We start from the raw sequence: 17065 nt of genomic DNA, 5'->3' as shown, positions 1-17065 counted from the left end.
TGCAGCAGTTTCAGGTAGATTAAAAGTTACGTATTTTAATAAAATAGTAAAACAGAAAATAGCATAGCATATCAAATCTTCTGATAGGAATGGGGTTCCTATAATTAGGGAGTAAACACCAAGGTAAAGATCAACAAGTTTTATCATGTAGTATTTTAGGATAAAAAGAAATCTATAGAGCTTTCATCAAAAATAGGCAGATTGGAAAAAGTTCTTTTCAGCAAACACAAACAACAAATACCTTGATCACATAGATACTCACAAATTGATAAGAAAAAAACAAGGCTGCAATAGGTAAGTGAGCAAAGAACATGAATAAGCAATAAACTGAAGGGGAAATATATCTAGTTAATAAGTGTGGAGAAAAGTTCATGTTCATTAATCAGAGAATTGACTAAAGCAGGGAATAACTTTCCACTTATTAAATTAGAGTTTTAAAATGATATCCAGAATTGTTGAATTTTCTTGATATAATAAAGGGAAAAAGGAATAAACTATATTATGTACCTGCCATATAGATTTTACATAACTTATTTTTTAATCCTTTTAGCAGCTCTAGAAATCAGGCTTTTTTCTTGACTTTTTGCCTGGCACAATTGGAAGTCAATACTGGCAAATGATCTAGTCTAGGACCATCTGTCTCTGAAGTCCATGATTTTTTCACTCTATATAATGCAGTTGTGAATGCTATTGGAGTTGTAAAAACAACTGTTTTGGGAAAACGGCTTAGTAGTACTTATCAAGAGCTTTAACCATTCATGTTCTTTTTGTATTCAGTATTTCTTTTAGAAATCTATTCTAAGGGGAGACTATCCCCTAAATAAAAAAAGTCTTATGTCCAAAGATGTTTGTTGCAGCATTATTTAGGTGAGTGAAAATTGGAAGCAGTGTAAATGTCTATTAGTATAGTAATTAAATAAGCTGTTAAACACCATCAGGTAGAATATATTTTACAGCCATTGAAATGTTGTATCATAGCATGATTGATGATAGGTGAAAACAGGAGAATATGAAATTTTACATGTAATATAATTGCAACTTTTTTGGCTCTCAGAGTCCCCTTCCACCCTGAGATCAGCCTGTGTTCCTAGGGCATACAGAGTATCCCAGAGTATGTTGTGTTTGGATAACCAACAATGACTGGGTGGGGAGGGCTCACAGTGTCCTGTGAATCTCATCCTTTTCGGTGTGGCTTTGTCTGAGCAGTCAGGACCAGATCTCAAAGGCACCCACATGGATTACTGTGCATTTCCTTTCTCCTAGGCACTGAAGTGGCAGCAGCACCAGGGGTTGCTTCCTCCTGGCATGACCATAGATTTGTTCCGAGGCAAAGCGGCTGTGAAAGATGTGGAAGAAGAAAAGTTTCCTACACAGTTGAGCAGGCATATTAAGGTACGATCCTTAGTCACTCAGACTGATGGTAATCATTTGTTAAGGACTCAACACGTACTTGCTCAGTCAGCCTGTGCCAGGAGGCACAGTTCTCCAGTTCTGATGGTATTTAGGGTGCTGCTGGTAACCGCTGGGGTTCCCCTGTGGCACACCTCAAATGTATAGCCCAGTGGATATACATTTGACATCTGGCCCATCATTTGCCCTTGCACTTCCTCCAAAGAATCCTGCATTTGGAAGAATGGTTAGCCCTTTGTTTAAGCCTGGGTCTATGAACTTTCTGTATTTGTCCTATTTAGCATTGGTGTTTTTGCCTTCTACATGTCAGGCAGAGTATCCAGGCATGGAGTGTGGAGTAGGCTTGTGTGGTGTTTGAGGAAAATAATTTTAGCATTTTATGACTGGTTCTTTATTTTTTAAAATCTGAGGCTTTTTTAGGAAAATACACAATCAAGTAATTGCTACAGCCCTGAGAATTACAAGCATATTTGCTGCTTCATCATCTCCTTTACATTATAATTTCTCTCTGGGTTATGTTCTCACTGAATGTATGTTTTTAAAAATATTTCATATTCCTCAAATCTTTAACTTTGGCTAGTGCTCTGCATTTGTTTCTTCTGGGTTATGTGTTCTCACTTGCATGTACAGATACTTTTGAGCAGCACCTTTTTTTACCCTGGCTGAAGCCTTAAGACAAATAAAATCCATTGTAATTATGCTGCTGGGCTAAGATTTTCTGTTAAAAACACTTTCCTTTTTTGGTGTTTAAAATGAGGTTCATAATAGAGCTTTTCTCTGTTCTTATCTGGCTAATGTTCTGTAATAGTTTTTATCTGTTACCGGGAGCATCATTACTGGTTAATGCTGAGGCAAACAATCTATCAGCTTTAACTAGTTCTAGAGTTAGCCACACATTATCATTTGATTGAAAATGAAAGTCATGAGAAGGAACAGTGATGGAAAATTTATTTATAAAATGTAGGAAAACAGACATTTTGAAAAAAATGAATTTTTTTCTACAGAGGCACAACAGGAACATATTAAGCCATTTTAAGTTCAGTGTGAAAGTCATTCTAACAGTGGGTAATTTCTGGTAAATTATGTATTGTTTGAGTTAACAGGATTATTTGTTCTAAGTCCCATGTGTTAAAACAGTTTTTTCACTTTTCTTTGAAAATACCAGCTTCACATTAAAAAGCTAGTGTTCAGCTGAAATCCTAGATATAAAACTGATCAGAGAAAAATTTTCCACTCTCTCTCTGTATCCAGGTATACAGAAGCGCCTCCAATCCCACATAATGTAGGCTAGCTGTGACTTTAAGCTAGGGCATTGTTTCTCAGAAAGTTAAATAGGAATTGTTTTAAGGCCACTAGATAAAAATGTGTCTGTTTCATTGTTTCATTTGAAACAGTTTGGTCAGAAATCACATGTGGAGTGTGCTCGATTTTCTCCAGATGGTCAGTATCTGGTCACTGGGTCTGTTGATGGATTCATTGAAGTATGGAACTTTACGACCGGAAAAATCAGAAAGGTAAAATATTTAAAATATATTCACTTTTCCAGTGTGAGAATTCTCTATAATAACATAAAATAATTATGTCATTTTTATAATTTGAATTTATTTTTTAGATGGGTAGTATGTATATGTGATGCAACAGTTTATAAAATAGAAAAGTTATTCAGTAAAGAGCCTTACTCCCACTCTTGTTCCTCAGTTGGTCAGTTTTCTTCCTTGTTCTAGCCAGGGTTACCAGTTTCCTATGTAATCTTCTTGGAATATTGTAGGTATATGTAAGCAATTACTTACTGTTTCCAGTTTAACCTAATTGTAGTACTAATTGTGTGTCTCCTATTATGAATAGAGTATCTTTTTATATATGAAAAGCCACTAATATTTCCTGTCCCATGAAATCTGTTCATCTCCTTGGCCCTTTTTCTTTTGGATTGTTCCTTATGGATTTGTAATATGTATTAAAAATATTTTAAAATTTCGCCTGTTGCCTTTTGCCTTTGCTTATGATTTTGCTTTGTAACCTAAAATTTTTTTGTATCATCATACTCATCTTTTCTTCTGGTTTTGTTTCATTTTATGTTTAATTTTTTATCCATCTGGAATTTGTTTAGGGGGATAAAATTATAGATCTAACTTAATTTTTTCCCCAAATAGCTATTTACTGACTGTCTACTAATTTAAAATGTTGTCTTTATCACAGAGCACTAAATTCCACTCCATGGGCAGTGGATTTGTGATAATTTTCACTTTTATATGTTTTCACAGTATATAAATACTTGATACATTTCTTTATTTTTAAAAAAAAGTTTCCTTTTTTTAAAAAAACCATGAAGCAGTCTAACTTTATAATTAGAAAAAAATACTTTGATTTGAATAATAATGAATGATAAAAGAAAAATCACATCACAAATAAATAAATTAGTCAATACATGGTTTTAGGAAAAGTAGCTAACAGTTAAAAAAAGTTTTTCACATCATACTCCTAAAACATTCAGATTTGTTAAAGATGTGCAATATGAAACTGTAGGGAAATTTTGCTTAGAAAAGATAGTAAGCAAAAAATGTAGGGTATTTTATTGGCATTTTTTACAGTATTCATTTGAATAGTGTAGAATTGTTTATTCCCCACATTATCAGTTGTTCATTAGGAATGTGTTTGCATGACACTACTATTTGCTTTGGAGATTTAGAGTAAGTACAGTGCATTTTCCTACTTTCAGTGAGTTTGTAGATATCTGGGGTAACAGATTTTTGTGTTAGTGTTATTTTTATAACTGCTTATCACTTTTCCTTTAGGACCTTAAGTACCAGGCACAGGATAACTTTATGATGATGGATGATGCTGTCCTCTGCATGTGTTTCAGCAGAGATACAGAAATGTTAGCAACTGGGGCCCAAGATGGAAAAATCAAGGTATGGTTTAATGGCACAAACTGTTGTATGTAGATGTTTTGAGAGTTCTGCAATGAGGTAGTGTCCTATATGATATTCAGCTTAATAACAGCTGTTGTTTGTTGAGCATCAACTTTATGCTAATCACTTTTTTCTTGTTTAATCCCAATAAAAACTGCCTAGGTAGGTCCAATAATTTAAGATCACACAGTTGGTAAGTGATAGATCTGGGATTTCAGTCTAGATCTGCTTATGCCCTTTGCACTGTACCACCCTGGCTTGCCTTACATGATATAATATACTTTGTTTTTTTTACGAAGTGGGATGGTCTACAGCTGATTAGCTATGGTCTGTATTTAAGTGCTGGTAAATGCCCTGGCCTAGGTAAAATACAGAAATGGTCTCTGCTAATTCAACTTACATATTTTTGTTTTAATCATTTATAAGGAAAGAGGTTTAAGTTTCAAAGGATTCAGTTATCATTGTACTATGTGAACCAGACATATATTCAGCTATTAGCATGCATTTATTTTTTATTTTGGTATCATTAATATAAAATCACATGGGCAACATTGTAATTACTAGATTTCCCCCCATTATCAAGTCCCCACCACATACCCCATTACAGTCACTGTCCATCAGTGTAGTAAGATGCGATAGAGTCACTCCTTGTCTTCTCTGTGCTATACTGCCTTCCCCATGCCCCCCCCCAGTTATGTGTGCTAATTGTAATTCCTCTTATTCCCCTTGCTTTGTTCTTATGTATTAACATGCATTTTTTATGTTGTTTTAGTACATTAGTGAGCGTTGCATCTTGTTGGCTCTGCAGGCTAGAGTGGAACACTGTTTACAAAGTGTTTGCTTTTTTTTGTGTGTGTTGTAAAGGTATGGAAGATTCAGAGTGGACAGTGTTTGAGGAGATTTGAAAGGGCACACAGTAAAGGTGTCACCTGTCTGAGCTTTTCTAAGGATAGCAGTCAGATCCTTAGTGCCTCTTTTGACCAGACAATTAGGTAAGTAAGACTCTCCTAACTGCCTTCACTTAGTGAAGGGTCCTAGTGATTCCTTATATTTTCAATAGGGTATTATTTGGAGACAAAGGGTATGTGAAACCTCATTTCCCTAGTCAGATTACAGCTAACACAGTGCTGTTGTTTTGTACATTTGAGATTAGAAAGGGGTCATAGCACTGTTTAATGTTTTTTAAAGTATGGTCTTTGGACCCACCTGCATCAGAAATCACCTTAGAGGGCATATTACAAATAGTTTCCTGGGACCCAGCCAAGACCTAGAAGTGTGTCTTTGAACAGAAGCGTTTGGTATTATTGACATATTTTCTACCACTCTCTGTGTCAATCACTTGTTTTATTTGTCTGTTTGACATAATGAAAATTATACTATAGGTATAACTGCATAATCCTAATCACCTAATACTGTAACATGAACTTCTATGATTCATCTAAAATACATTCAACACTTGGTCCCAACCATAATATACAGAATATTAATTGTTCTTTTCATTTGCTTTTGTGGTAGAATTCATGGTTTAAAATCTGGGAAAACTCTGAAGGAATTTCGTGGCCATTCCTCCTTTGTTAATGAAGCAACATTTACTCAAGATGGACATTATATTATTAGTGCATCCTCTGATGGCACTGTAAAGGTTAAGTATTTGCTACTGGTTTATTTTGGGCATATATTCCATTTTTGTTGAGTTTTCAGTGGTGATAATGGTAATAACTGGTGGAGTAAATCTCTTTACTAGTTATTATAGCCATAATTGGGTGAGTCTGAGACAATAGTAAAATTCTGTGAGTAAGGACCTATTGGCCTAAGGACCTCAAATCTCAAACCTACAAAATAAAAACAGACTTTATCATGTGTAGGAAAAGAGGGAGGGTGTGGAGGCCTAAACTTAAGTCATCACCCATTACAGTGGTTAAATTCTGTTTTACCATAGGTATGGTCCATCCAGAACAGTCAAATTCACAAAGGGCTCAGTCCCCAAATAAATAGATCCATTTCTTATCACACAACCTCACTCCATCCTTGGCCCCCCACATTTAGGGCCTTTCTCACAGCATTTGTTCACAGAGGAAGGAGTAGGAGAGGTGTAGAGTAGAACTAAGCTCCCTCTCAGATACTTACTGCCCTTGGCTATCAGCTGAAAGTAATGGATCTTAAGAGATTTAGTTATTTCAAGAGATGACCTCATTAGAAAAGATGAGAAATCCAGACAGAATATTGCTGGAGATCTCTGAGACACTCCATGTACATCCTAGACTTGCATTTAAATTGCCTAATGTAAGTTAGTGCTTTGTGGTAGAAGACATACTAAACATTTTAATACAAATACCTAGAAGTCATACCATCCTCTGAGATTGCTTGTTCTGGCTTGGGAATTAAAACAAGAAACCTGAGGGTGGGAGATGTATTCTTCCTCAGGACGGATGGACAGATACACAGAGCTTTTAGTACTTCAGTAATGGAATTTGCCCTCTTCGTGCTATGTATATGGGCCTCACAACGTGTAAAAGGCCATTGGAGGTGGCTTGTCTAGGCCTTTTTGTTTTTTAGCTTTTTCCTTTAGTTGTGCAGTGAGTAGGGTAAAGCATCTTCTGGCCTTTTGGACAGAACACACTAGAAGTTGTAGAACTCTTGATCCCTGAAATGTTTTTCTCCAATGTAACTGCGCTTGAGAGAGGAGTTGGGGCAGATGGTAACAGTATTTATTAGGAAAGTAACAATTTTCTCATAAACACTGGGGCCACTAGTGGGGGCAACTATTTCCTCCTGTTCTAGATATTCAGCATCTGTTCTGTGCTATACTTTGTTGACAGCACAGAGGAAACACCACACAGTCTACACCCTCGAGGCTTTTATAACTCATTGAATGGTGTTGGACAATGCCATGCAATGGGTGGTGTATCCCTTCTCTAAGCACATCTCAGATTTCAATAGCTGATGTCTGATTTAACCCCCTTCAGTTCCTGACAGCCCAGAAGGGCAACGTGAAAAGCATTAGCAGGGACAAATATTATCAGAAGACATGTTGGACTGGGAGAGAGAATACAAGTGGCAAGAGCGGCTTCCACTTCATGGATCCCCGTCTGTGCATTAACATCGTGACTTCTGTTTTAGTGGTTCAGGCTGTACACTGGAATCATTTGTGGAGCTTTTTGAAAATGCACACACACCTATCCCCACCCCAGAGCTACCAAATCAAAATCTCAGAGAATAGGGTCCCAACCATGTAACTAAAAAAAAACCCCATTTTATTTTGATATCCAGATAAGGGTAGTTTTCCAGTGGTTTATGACTGTAATAGTGTTGACATAGCTAATTTCAAAGATAGCTTGTTAGGAAAATTTTTAAAGAAAAGATTATAGATTTTTAAAAGGTTTTTATTATTTAGCTTTGTGACTTTTATTTATTCCAGTTTATCAGCAAATAGGTGATATGTGCTTGCTATGCATATGGTAATGCTCGGTATTTCCTTGGACTGAAAATCAAGAAAGAAGCTTTTTATTCTGAGTCAATTTTATATTTTAGTAATCTAATTTTCATTTTTCTAAACCTCAGCACTTTGAAAAATTCTTATACCCCCAAAATGTTCATGTGTTACATTTTTCTGTCATAGATCTGGAATATGAAGACCACAGAATGTTCAAATACCTTTAAATCACTGGGCAGCACTGCAGGGACAGATATCACTGTCAACAGTGTGATCCTGCTTCCTAAAAACCCAGAGCACTTTGTGGTGTGCAACAGATCAAACACAGTGGTCATCATGAACATGCAGGGGCAGGTGAGTGCTCACAAAGTGCCTTTGCACAGATCCTGTGGGCTATTCCCAAATCAGCATGTCTTGGTCCTGGCCCTTCCAGTGACCAAATACGAGTTCACCATGCCCAAAACCATATGCTCTGTATTTGTTTTTTGGACACTTTTATTTAAACTATACATTTTTGTATATCTCTTTAGTGTCTCAAAGGGTTACCTTCTTTTGCATTGTTTGGATAAATGAGGCTCTGATCTGTCTTTAAGTCTTCTTCAGAATCTCACTGAAGATTTTAAGATAGTAATCTCTGGGTAAGGGAGGTATATAGTATGTGGATTACCAAGTTGGGACATTTCCTAGCCACTACATGATCTAAGGTGAAACTGTCATAGGAGAAGGACAACAGTGTTTTTAAGATGTGTATTTCTAGTCAGGACACCTGCATGGTTCCCAAGGAACCTCACTTTTGTAGTACCAGAGACATTAAGGACATCAAGATTGATGTCTCAAGCTGTGGGAATGTGTTGTGGTGCTACTGAAATGTTGGCCTGGGCACTTGTGGATTCTGCTGAGCATGGAGAACACCAAGGGGCTGATGTATGGAACCTTCTCTCCATCTCTTTAGTCCCTATAACTGATAATTTAGTAGTTTAGAACCCATGGTTCAGATGGCTGGTCTGTAGTACTTGCTGGGACCCTGTGTAATAGTCCAATTTCCTGCCCATTTCTTTGTTTTCTGATTTGAGGACTTCTTATTTTAAAAAATCTTAGATTCATAAAGAAATTGCAAAAACAGTATAGAGGGTGCCTGTCTACCCTTTCCCCAATGGTAATGTCCTTTATAACCTTAGTGCAATTACCAAGACCAGGAAATTGACATTGGTACAATACTGTTAACTCAAAAAACCTTACTTGGATTTTACCACTTTTTATATGCATTCATTTTGAAGTGGGAAGTTAATGATTCTATGAAATTTCATCACATGTACAGATATATGTAATTACCACCACAATCAAGATACAGAACTGTATCATCACCCCCAAATAACCTCTCTTGTGCTACACCTTTACAGTCAGACCCTAACCCCTGACAACCACTGATCTATTTCTCATTATTATTGTTTTATCATTTTGAAAATGGTGTATAAATGGAATCATGTGGTATGTAACCTTTTAGCCTTTGAGGTTGGTTTCTCTCAGCCTGACTTGTGATTTTAGTAGTATATAAATAGAGCAAGCAAGGACTTAGAGACAGAGTTCTGTCCTACATGGGGAGAGCATCTCATTCTGTTAGAAAGAGGAAACTGGGGAGCATGAGTCCAGAGCATTGAGAACCAATGGCATATGATTTAGAAATTGTTGTATATGTGGTAGTGAATTGGCTTCAGATAAAATGGCTCAGTAGACTAAAGAGCAGAATTGGTGACTTGGTACTTAGGAATTCTAAATTGATGTCTGCCACTCATTTTAGATAGCTTATCTGTTGAATATTTTCCAGGCAAGAGGATTTAGCACATGATGATTGGAATTTGTGATCTCATTATAGGGGACAGTAAACCAAAATGCAAAATAACAATGTTAAGATGTCAGAACTGCTGCTAATCCAGATGTTTTGTTTTTGCCTTACACTGCTGTATGATCTAGATTGTCAGAAGCTTCAGCTCTGGTAAGAGAGAAGGTGGTGACTTTGTTTGCTGTGCCCTCTCCCCCCGCGGTGAATGGATCTACTGTGTAGGGGAGGACTTTGTGCTCTATTGCTTTAGCACAGTCACTGGCAAACTGGAGAGAACTTTGACAGTGAGTATTACTGACATAGGCCATCTAAAGAAATTACATTAATGCTTGTATCTTTATGAATTTTGAAGTAACCTGCCTTCTCCAGACTGCTGTCACTGTGAGTCTAGGTATAAAAAACATAAAAATTTTATCATTAAATAAAGGGCTCTGTAGTAATTGTATGGAATTACCTCCTGTCTCAGGAGAAATCATCCTTCATTGAGCCCTCAGCTTCAAAGTGGATAGGATGGGTGTATATACAACAGAGAAGAAAGAAAGGAACATGCCTGTCTAGCAAGCTGGATTAGCCATATCTTCCACAAAAGAATTGGAGAGTGACAGATAGAGCTAGTTATCTCCATGTCTTTTTATTGGCAAATTACTTTTACATTCCCGTCAGATCGATTTGATAATGATGTCTTTAAGTAATTCTGTGTTGTATCAGTACAAGGATCAATTAATGCCAACTTTAATAACCAATCCCTAAATTTCAGTGGCTTAACACTATGAAAGTTTATTATTATATCATGATGTGATAGGAGTTGGAGAACCCTCCTCTTCTCATAGCTGGGTCATTTGGAATATGTGGCCTCCAAGATGTCAGAAGGAGAAAAGATAGCTGGAGTGCTCTACTGGATGCTATTAAGATCCATATCTGGAAGTGGCTTATATTTGTTCCTCATTCTTTTTTTCAGTTAACTCAGTCCTATGTAACTTTTTTTTTTTTATTAAGGTATCATTGATACACACTCTTACAAAGGTTTCACAAGAAAAACAATGTGGTTATTACATTCACCCTTACTATCGAGTCCCCCCCATACCCCATTGCAGTCACTGTCCATCAGTGTAGTAAGATGCCACAGAGTCCCCATTTGTCTTTTCTGAGCTGCACTGTCTTCCCCGTGACCCCTCACATACCACATCTCATTCTTTTCTTGTTAGAATTCAGTCACATGGCCACAACTTAAATTCAAGGGGGACAGGGAAAATGTAGTTTTCTGTGTTCCAGGAAGAAAAAGAAATATGGTGAACATATAAAAAATTGTATATATATGCATGTTAGGGAATAATCTCATGTTAATCATGAGTACTTTGGGTGCACCTGCCCTGTGAAGCCTGCAGTACACATCTAAGATGTGAGTAAAATAAGGTGAGATGGAGAGTGTCCTCTAGCTGAAGGGCGTGGACAATACAGGTTCACTGAGTTGAAGGAATCATTTGGTCTCAGCCACTATCTTGGCCTAGAATTTACAAAATGGTGATGATTAGGGTCTGCTATAGTGAGGAAGTGATTTGGAACAAAGTATTATTCACACATAGTGAAAAACAGTACGAAAAATAAACATCTGTGTGATAGCCTGGTTGAAATTTTGGTTTGTGTGTTTACCCCTTTTTTGAGGCTGCGTTAGGCTTGATTCCTTTGGTAAGAAATGGAAGCTTCACCATTCTTCCCAATCAGCTCTGGAAGCCTCTTCAAAATGATTTTTTTTTTTTAAAGTTATTTTCCTTAGTTTACTTAGTTTTTTTTTTTTGAGAGGGCATCTCTCATATTTATTGATCAAATGGTTGTTAACAACAATAAAATTCTGTATAGGGAACTCAATGCTCAATGCACAATCATTAATCCACCCCAAAACTAATTCTCGTCAGTCTCCAATCTTCTGAAGCATAACGAACAAGTTCTTACATGGAGAACAAATTCTTACATAGTGAATAAGTTATTACATGGTGAACAGTACAAGGGCAGTCATCACAGAAAATTTTGGTTTTGCTCATGCATTATGAACTATAAACAATCAGGTCAAATATGAATATTCGTTTGATTTTTATACTTGATTTATATGTGAATCCCACATTTCTCCCTTATTATTATTATTATTATTATTATTTTTAATATAATGCTGAAGTGGTAGGTAGATGCAAGATAAAGGTAGAAAACATAGTTTAGTGCTGTAAGAGGGCAAATGTAGATGATCAGGTGTGTGCCTGTAGACTATGTGTTAATCCAAGCTAGACAAGGGCAATAAAACATCCACGGATGCAGAAGATTTCTCTCAGAACGGGGGGGGTGAGGTTCTAAGCCTCACCTCTGTTGATCCCCAATTTCTCACCTGATGGCCCCCCTGCGACTGTGCCTGTCTTAGGTTGTTCCTCCCTTGAGGAATCTTACCCGTCTCTGGCTAACCAGTCATCTTCCGGGGCCATACAGGGAAATGTAAAGTTGGTAAGTGAGAGAGAAGCCTTATTGTTTGAAAAGGTTAGCTTTTTACTTCTTTGCAGATTTATGCCCTGTGGCTTCTATGCCCAGCATTTGTCTTGAGGTGTCTTTACCACTTGGAAGAATTATGATACCAAAATGATTTTTTAATAGACCCACATGCCCTAACCCTGTTTTCCAGGTTCACGAGAAGGATGTGATTGGTATCGCTCATCACCCTCACCAGAACCTGATTGCTACCTACAGTGAAGATGGCCTCCTAAAGCTCTGGAAACCCTAATTCAACTTTTCTTTTTAAGCTAGCTTGATAGCATGTACCTGATATTCATGTATTGCTTTCTTTTTTTGGCCAGCTTTTCTAAGCAAATTAAGGTAGGCACAATAATTACTTTGTGCAAATACATGTTTAAGTAGCAGTTACTCTTTTTTACATATTTTAAAGGTATTCATCTGTTTCTAATTGTGGTGTCACTTAATATTTTCAATAATCTACCTGAAGAATGAAATAATGATATTTCTAGGAAAAAATTATACTCCTTTGATTACTGGAAGTGCTGATTAAAATGTACCTCTTGCAGTAAAACCTGTAAATAAAGAGCTAACTGTCCCATATTCAGTAGCTGTTTGCTGTTCTCATCCTTTTTTTTTAGATGTCAATAAACTCTACGCCTTTCTGGAGACTTTGTTTTAAATGTAAATAAATGCTCATCCAGTTAACATTTACTTAGAATCAAGTGAAGGTGGGTGGGACACAGTATTATCCATGAATCTTTAAGTACAGTAGCAAGTCAGTTCCTGGGTAGAAGGATAAACTGAATATAAAAAAGTCAGGTGTTGCATAGACTCTCATTTCACTGCCCTTACCTGTCCACTCATTCGTCTTAGCTGTACCTTTTCCCATGTTATGGCCAACTCTAAAAAATATCATCTCTATCGTCTAGATAGAACTAGTTGCAGGATGCATTATGAGAATTCAGTTTTGGCATCTCCCCTTTGTATGTGAAGGAGGGTTTGGCATTGAAAATGTGCTGCTGTTTTGAAGAAAAATTAGAAAAGGACCTGAGATTTAGAAGCCTTTTTTTGCTATGTGCATCATTACCTGTTAAAGAAAAAAGTTGAAAGCCAACAAAACCCCTGACAGTGTTTTGTTTCAACTAATGATGCAGTATGAACTCAAGTTGATCTTAATGTATGAAGAACTATACTGGTACAATTTCAAGAAAGTTAGACCTTGTTGTGTAGGTCTTTTATGCCCCCTTTAAATTTTAGGATTTACTAGGCACAAACTAGTTGGGAACTTAAAAAAAAAAATTTGCAGCCTTATAATTTACCTTTGATTGTAATTTGGAAATACAGCCTAATTCTGTATTTGGTTTAATAATGCTTAGTGTTGGCTGCATTCGTAGAAACCCTGAGATTAAATTCCTCTTTCCCGGTCATATTCCCAAAACTTTTCTTCTTTTTGCCACAAAACCTGCAGCTTTTTTTTTTATTTATACATAATTATTTTTTATTGAAGGGTAGTTGACACACAGTATTACATTACATTAGTTTCAGGTGTACAACACAGTGATTCAACATTTATATACATGATAATTCTAGGTACCAGCTATCACCATAACAAGTTGTTACAATATTTTGACTATATTCCTTATGCTATACATTACATCCCAGTTACTTATTTATTTTACAATTGGAAGTGTGTACTTTTTGTTGTTGTTGTGAGGGCATCTCTCATATTTATTGATCAAATGGTTGTTAACAACAATAAAATTCTGTATAGGGGAGTCAATGCTCAATGCACAATCATTAATCCACCCCAAGCCTAATTTTCGTCAGTCTCCAGTCTTCTGAAGCATAACGAACAAGTTCTTACATGGAGAACAAATTCTTACATAGTGAATAAGTTACATGGTGAACAGTACAAGGGCAGTCATCACAGAAACTTTCGGTTTTGCTCATGCATTATGAACTATAAACAGTTCAAATATGAATACTCATTTGATTTTTATACTTGATTTATATGTGGATACATTTCTCTCTTTATTATTATTTTTAATAAAATGCTGAAGTGGTAGGTAGATACAAGATAAAGGTAGAAAACATAGTTTAGTGTTGTAAGAGAGCAAATGTAGATGATCAGGTGTGTGCCTGTAGACTATGTGTTAATCCAAGCTAGACAAGGGCAATAAAACATCCACGTATGCAGAAGATTTCTCTCAGAACAGGGGGGGTGAGGTTCTAAGCCTCGCCTCTGTTGATCCCCAGTTTCTCACCTGATGGCCCCCCTGCGACTGTGCCTGTCTTAGGTTGTTCCTCCCTTGAGGAATCTTACCCGTCTCTGGCTAACCAGTCATATTCCGGGGCCATACAGGGAAATGTAAAGTTGGTAAGTGAGAGAGAAGCCTTATTGTTTGAAAAGGTTAGCTTTTTACTTCTTTGCAGATTTATGCCCTGTGGCTTCTATGCCCAGCATTTGTCTTGAGGTATCTTTACCACTTGGAAGAATTATGATACTCGGTAAATTTGATATGAGGCACGAATTCTATTTAAGGGTTGTAATTAGGAAGGAAGAAGAAAAGCTATAGAAGTAGCAGGCGGAAGAAAACATGAGAAGATTGATTATTTCTTTGACGTATCTTCTTGTAGAGTAACTTCAGCATGTATAGGTTTTAAACTACTAATTAAATTGCGCACACATTAACATAATAGGAGTATAGTTACATAACCAAAGCATACCTGTAATTACCAGCCATCTCCAGTGAAACCAAGAAAACCAGTTAGGCACCTCAGGCATTTGTGAAAACTTATCTATGATATGGTGGATACTGTCCAGCTGAGCTTGAACAGTCTGAGAGAAATCAGACAAATTAAAACAGCCCATTCCTGGGGACTGTTCACATCCCATATGTTCTTTTAACAGTAAATAATCTGTAGTTGTAAGATTTTGGAGCACTACAATTTGCACTTGTCCTAATTCTTGTTTGAGTTCCAACAGTATAGATCCAGTCAAATTTGTAGTTTTACTGTATGCACAGGCCAGCTTAGATATCTCCTTCTTCATTCCCATGGCAAGTCCAGGAACTGGTGGGATGAGTGCATCTACAGCTGTAGCAGTGTGTGGATCTTTGTTGGGGTTTTTTGATGATCATCTTCTGGCATGAGTCTTCCAGAGAGTGCTGATGTTGGAAGTTCTTTTCCACATCGTATCTTAGTTCATTTTCGGGGTAGCCAAATTAGGCTTTGATCCTCTGTACAAACACAAACAGACCCTTTGCCTACACTTTTACATGCCCTTTATACCCTTGTGTAGAACTCATTGGAGGTCTCCACACAGGAACTGCCTTTTTCTTTTTTTTTGGTATCATTAATCTACACTTACATGACAAATATTATGTTTACTAGGCTCTCCCCTATACCAGGTCCCCCCTATAAACCCCTTTACAGTCACTGTCCATCAGCATAGCAAATGTTGTAGAATCACTACTTGCCTTCTCTGTGTTGTACAGCCCTCCCCTTTCTCCCAGCCCCCCATGCATGCTAGTCTTGATACCCCCCTTCTTCTCCCCACCCTTATCCCTCCCCACCCACCCATCCTCCCCAGTCCCTTTCCCTTTGGTACCTGTTAGTCCATTCTTGAGTTCTGTGATTCTGCTGCTGTTTTGTTCCTTCAGTTTTTCCTTTGTTCTTATATTCCACAGATAAGTGAAATCATTTGGTATTTCTCTTTCTCGGCTTGGCTTGTTTCACTGAGCGTAATACCCTCCAGCTCCATCCATGTTGCTGCAAATGGTAGGATTTGCCCTTTTCCTATGGCTGAGTAGTATTCCATTGTGTATATGTACCACATCTTCTTTATCCATTCATCTATCGATGGACATTTAGGTTGCTTCCAATTCTTGGCTATTGTAAATAGTGCTGCGATAAACATAGGGGTGCATTGGTCTTTCTCATACTTGATTGCTGCATTCTTAGGGTAAATTCCTAGGAGTGCAATTCCTGGGTCAAATGGTAAGTCTGTTTTGAGCATTTTGATGTACCTCCACACTGCTTTCCACAATGGTTGAACTAATTTACATTCCCACCAGCAGTGTAGGAGGGTTCCCCTTTCTCCACAGCCTCGCCAACATTTGTTGTTGTTTGTCTTTTGGATGGCAGCCATCCTTACTGGTGTGAGGTGATACCTCATTGTAGTTTTAATTTGCATTTCTCTGATAATTAGCGATGTGGAGCATCTTTTCATGTGTCTGTTGGCCATCCTATTTCTTTTTTGGAGAACTGTCTGTTCAGTTCCTCTGCCCATTTTTTAATTGGGTTATTTGCTCTTTGTTTGTTGAGGCGTGTGAGCTCTTTATATATTCTGGACGTCAAGCCTTTATCGGATGTGTCACTTTCAAATATATTCTCCCATACTGTAGGGTTCCTTTTTGTTCTATTGATGGTGTCTTTTGCTGTACAGGAGCTTTTCAGCTTAATATAGTCCCACTTGTTCATTTTTACTGTTGTTTTCCTTGCCCGGGGAGATATGTTCAAGAAGAGGTCACTCATGTTTATGTCTAAGAGGTTTTTTCCCTATGTTTTCTTCCAAGAGCTTAATGGTTTCATGACTTACATTCAGGTCTTTGATCCATTTTGAGTTTACTTTTGTATATGGGGTTAGACAATGGTCCAGTTTCATTCTCCTACATGTAGCTGTCCAGTTTTGCCAGCACCATCTGTTGAAGAGACTGTCATTTCGCCATTGTATGTCCATGGCTCCTTTATCAAATATTAATTGATCATATATGTCTGGGTTAATGTCTGGATTCTCTAGTCTGTTCCATTGGTCTGTGGTTCTGTTCTTGTGCCAGTACCAAATTGTCTTGATTACTATGGCTTTATAGTAGAGCTTGAAGTTGGGGAGTGAGATCCCCCCTACTTTATTCTTCTTTCTCAGGATTGCTTTGGCTATTCGGGGTCTTTGGTGTTTCCATATGAATTTTTGAATTATTT

The 17065-nt window shown here is 37.2% G+C and overlaps 1 protein-coding gene across 2 annotated transcripts in view; it reads left to right on the top strand.

Annotated features, from left to right (window-relative positions):
* The window catches only part of SMU1 (SMU1 DNA replication regulator and spliceosomal factor), a 43864-nt gene extending 31111 nt beyond the window's left edge, over positions 1 to 12753 (top strand). For both annotated transcript variants that reach the window (XM_036898080.2, XM_036898081.2), the window contains exons 5-12: positions 1264 to 1392; positions 2805 to 2924; positions 4203 to 4319; positions 5184 to 5311; positions 5835 to 5961; positions 7939 to 8106; positions 9724 to 9876; positions 12255 to 12753. In XM_036898080.2, coding sequence (XP_036753975.1) covers positions 1264 to 1392; positions 2805 to 2924; positions 4203 to 4319; positions 5184 to 5311; positions 5835 to 5961; positions 7939 to 8106; positions 9724 to 9876; positions 12255 to 12353 — 1041 coding nt within the window. In that variant the 3' untranslated portion in view covers positions 12354 to 12753. The remainder of the gene's footprint in view (positions 1 to 1263; positions 1393 to 2804; positions 2925 to 4202; positions 4320 to 5183; positions 5312 to 5834; positions 5962 to 7938; positions 8107 to 9723; positions 9877 to 12254) is intronic.
* Positions 12754 to 17065: the final 4312 nt, after the last annotated feature.

This window comes from Manis pentadactyla, chromosome 3 (assembly GCF_030020395.1).
Source record: "Manis pentadactyla isolate mManPen7 chromosome 3, mManPen7.hap1, whole genome shotgun sequence".
Classification (NCBI taxonomy): Eukaryota; Metazoa; Chordata; class Mammalia; order Pholidota; family Manidae; genus Manis; species Manis pentadactyla.
This window is presented reverse-complemented; position numbering and strand designations above follow the sequence as displayed.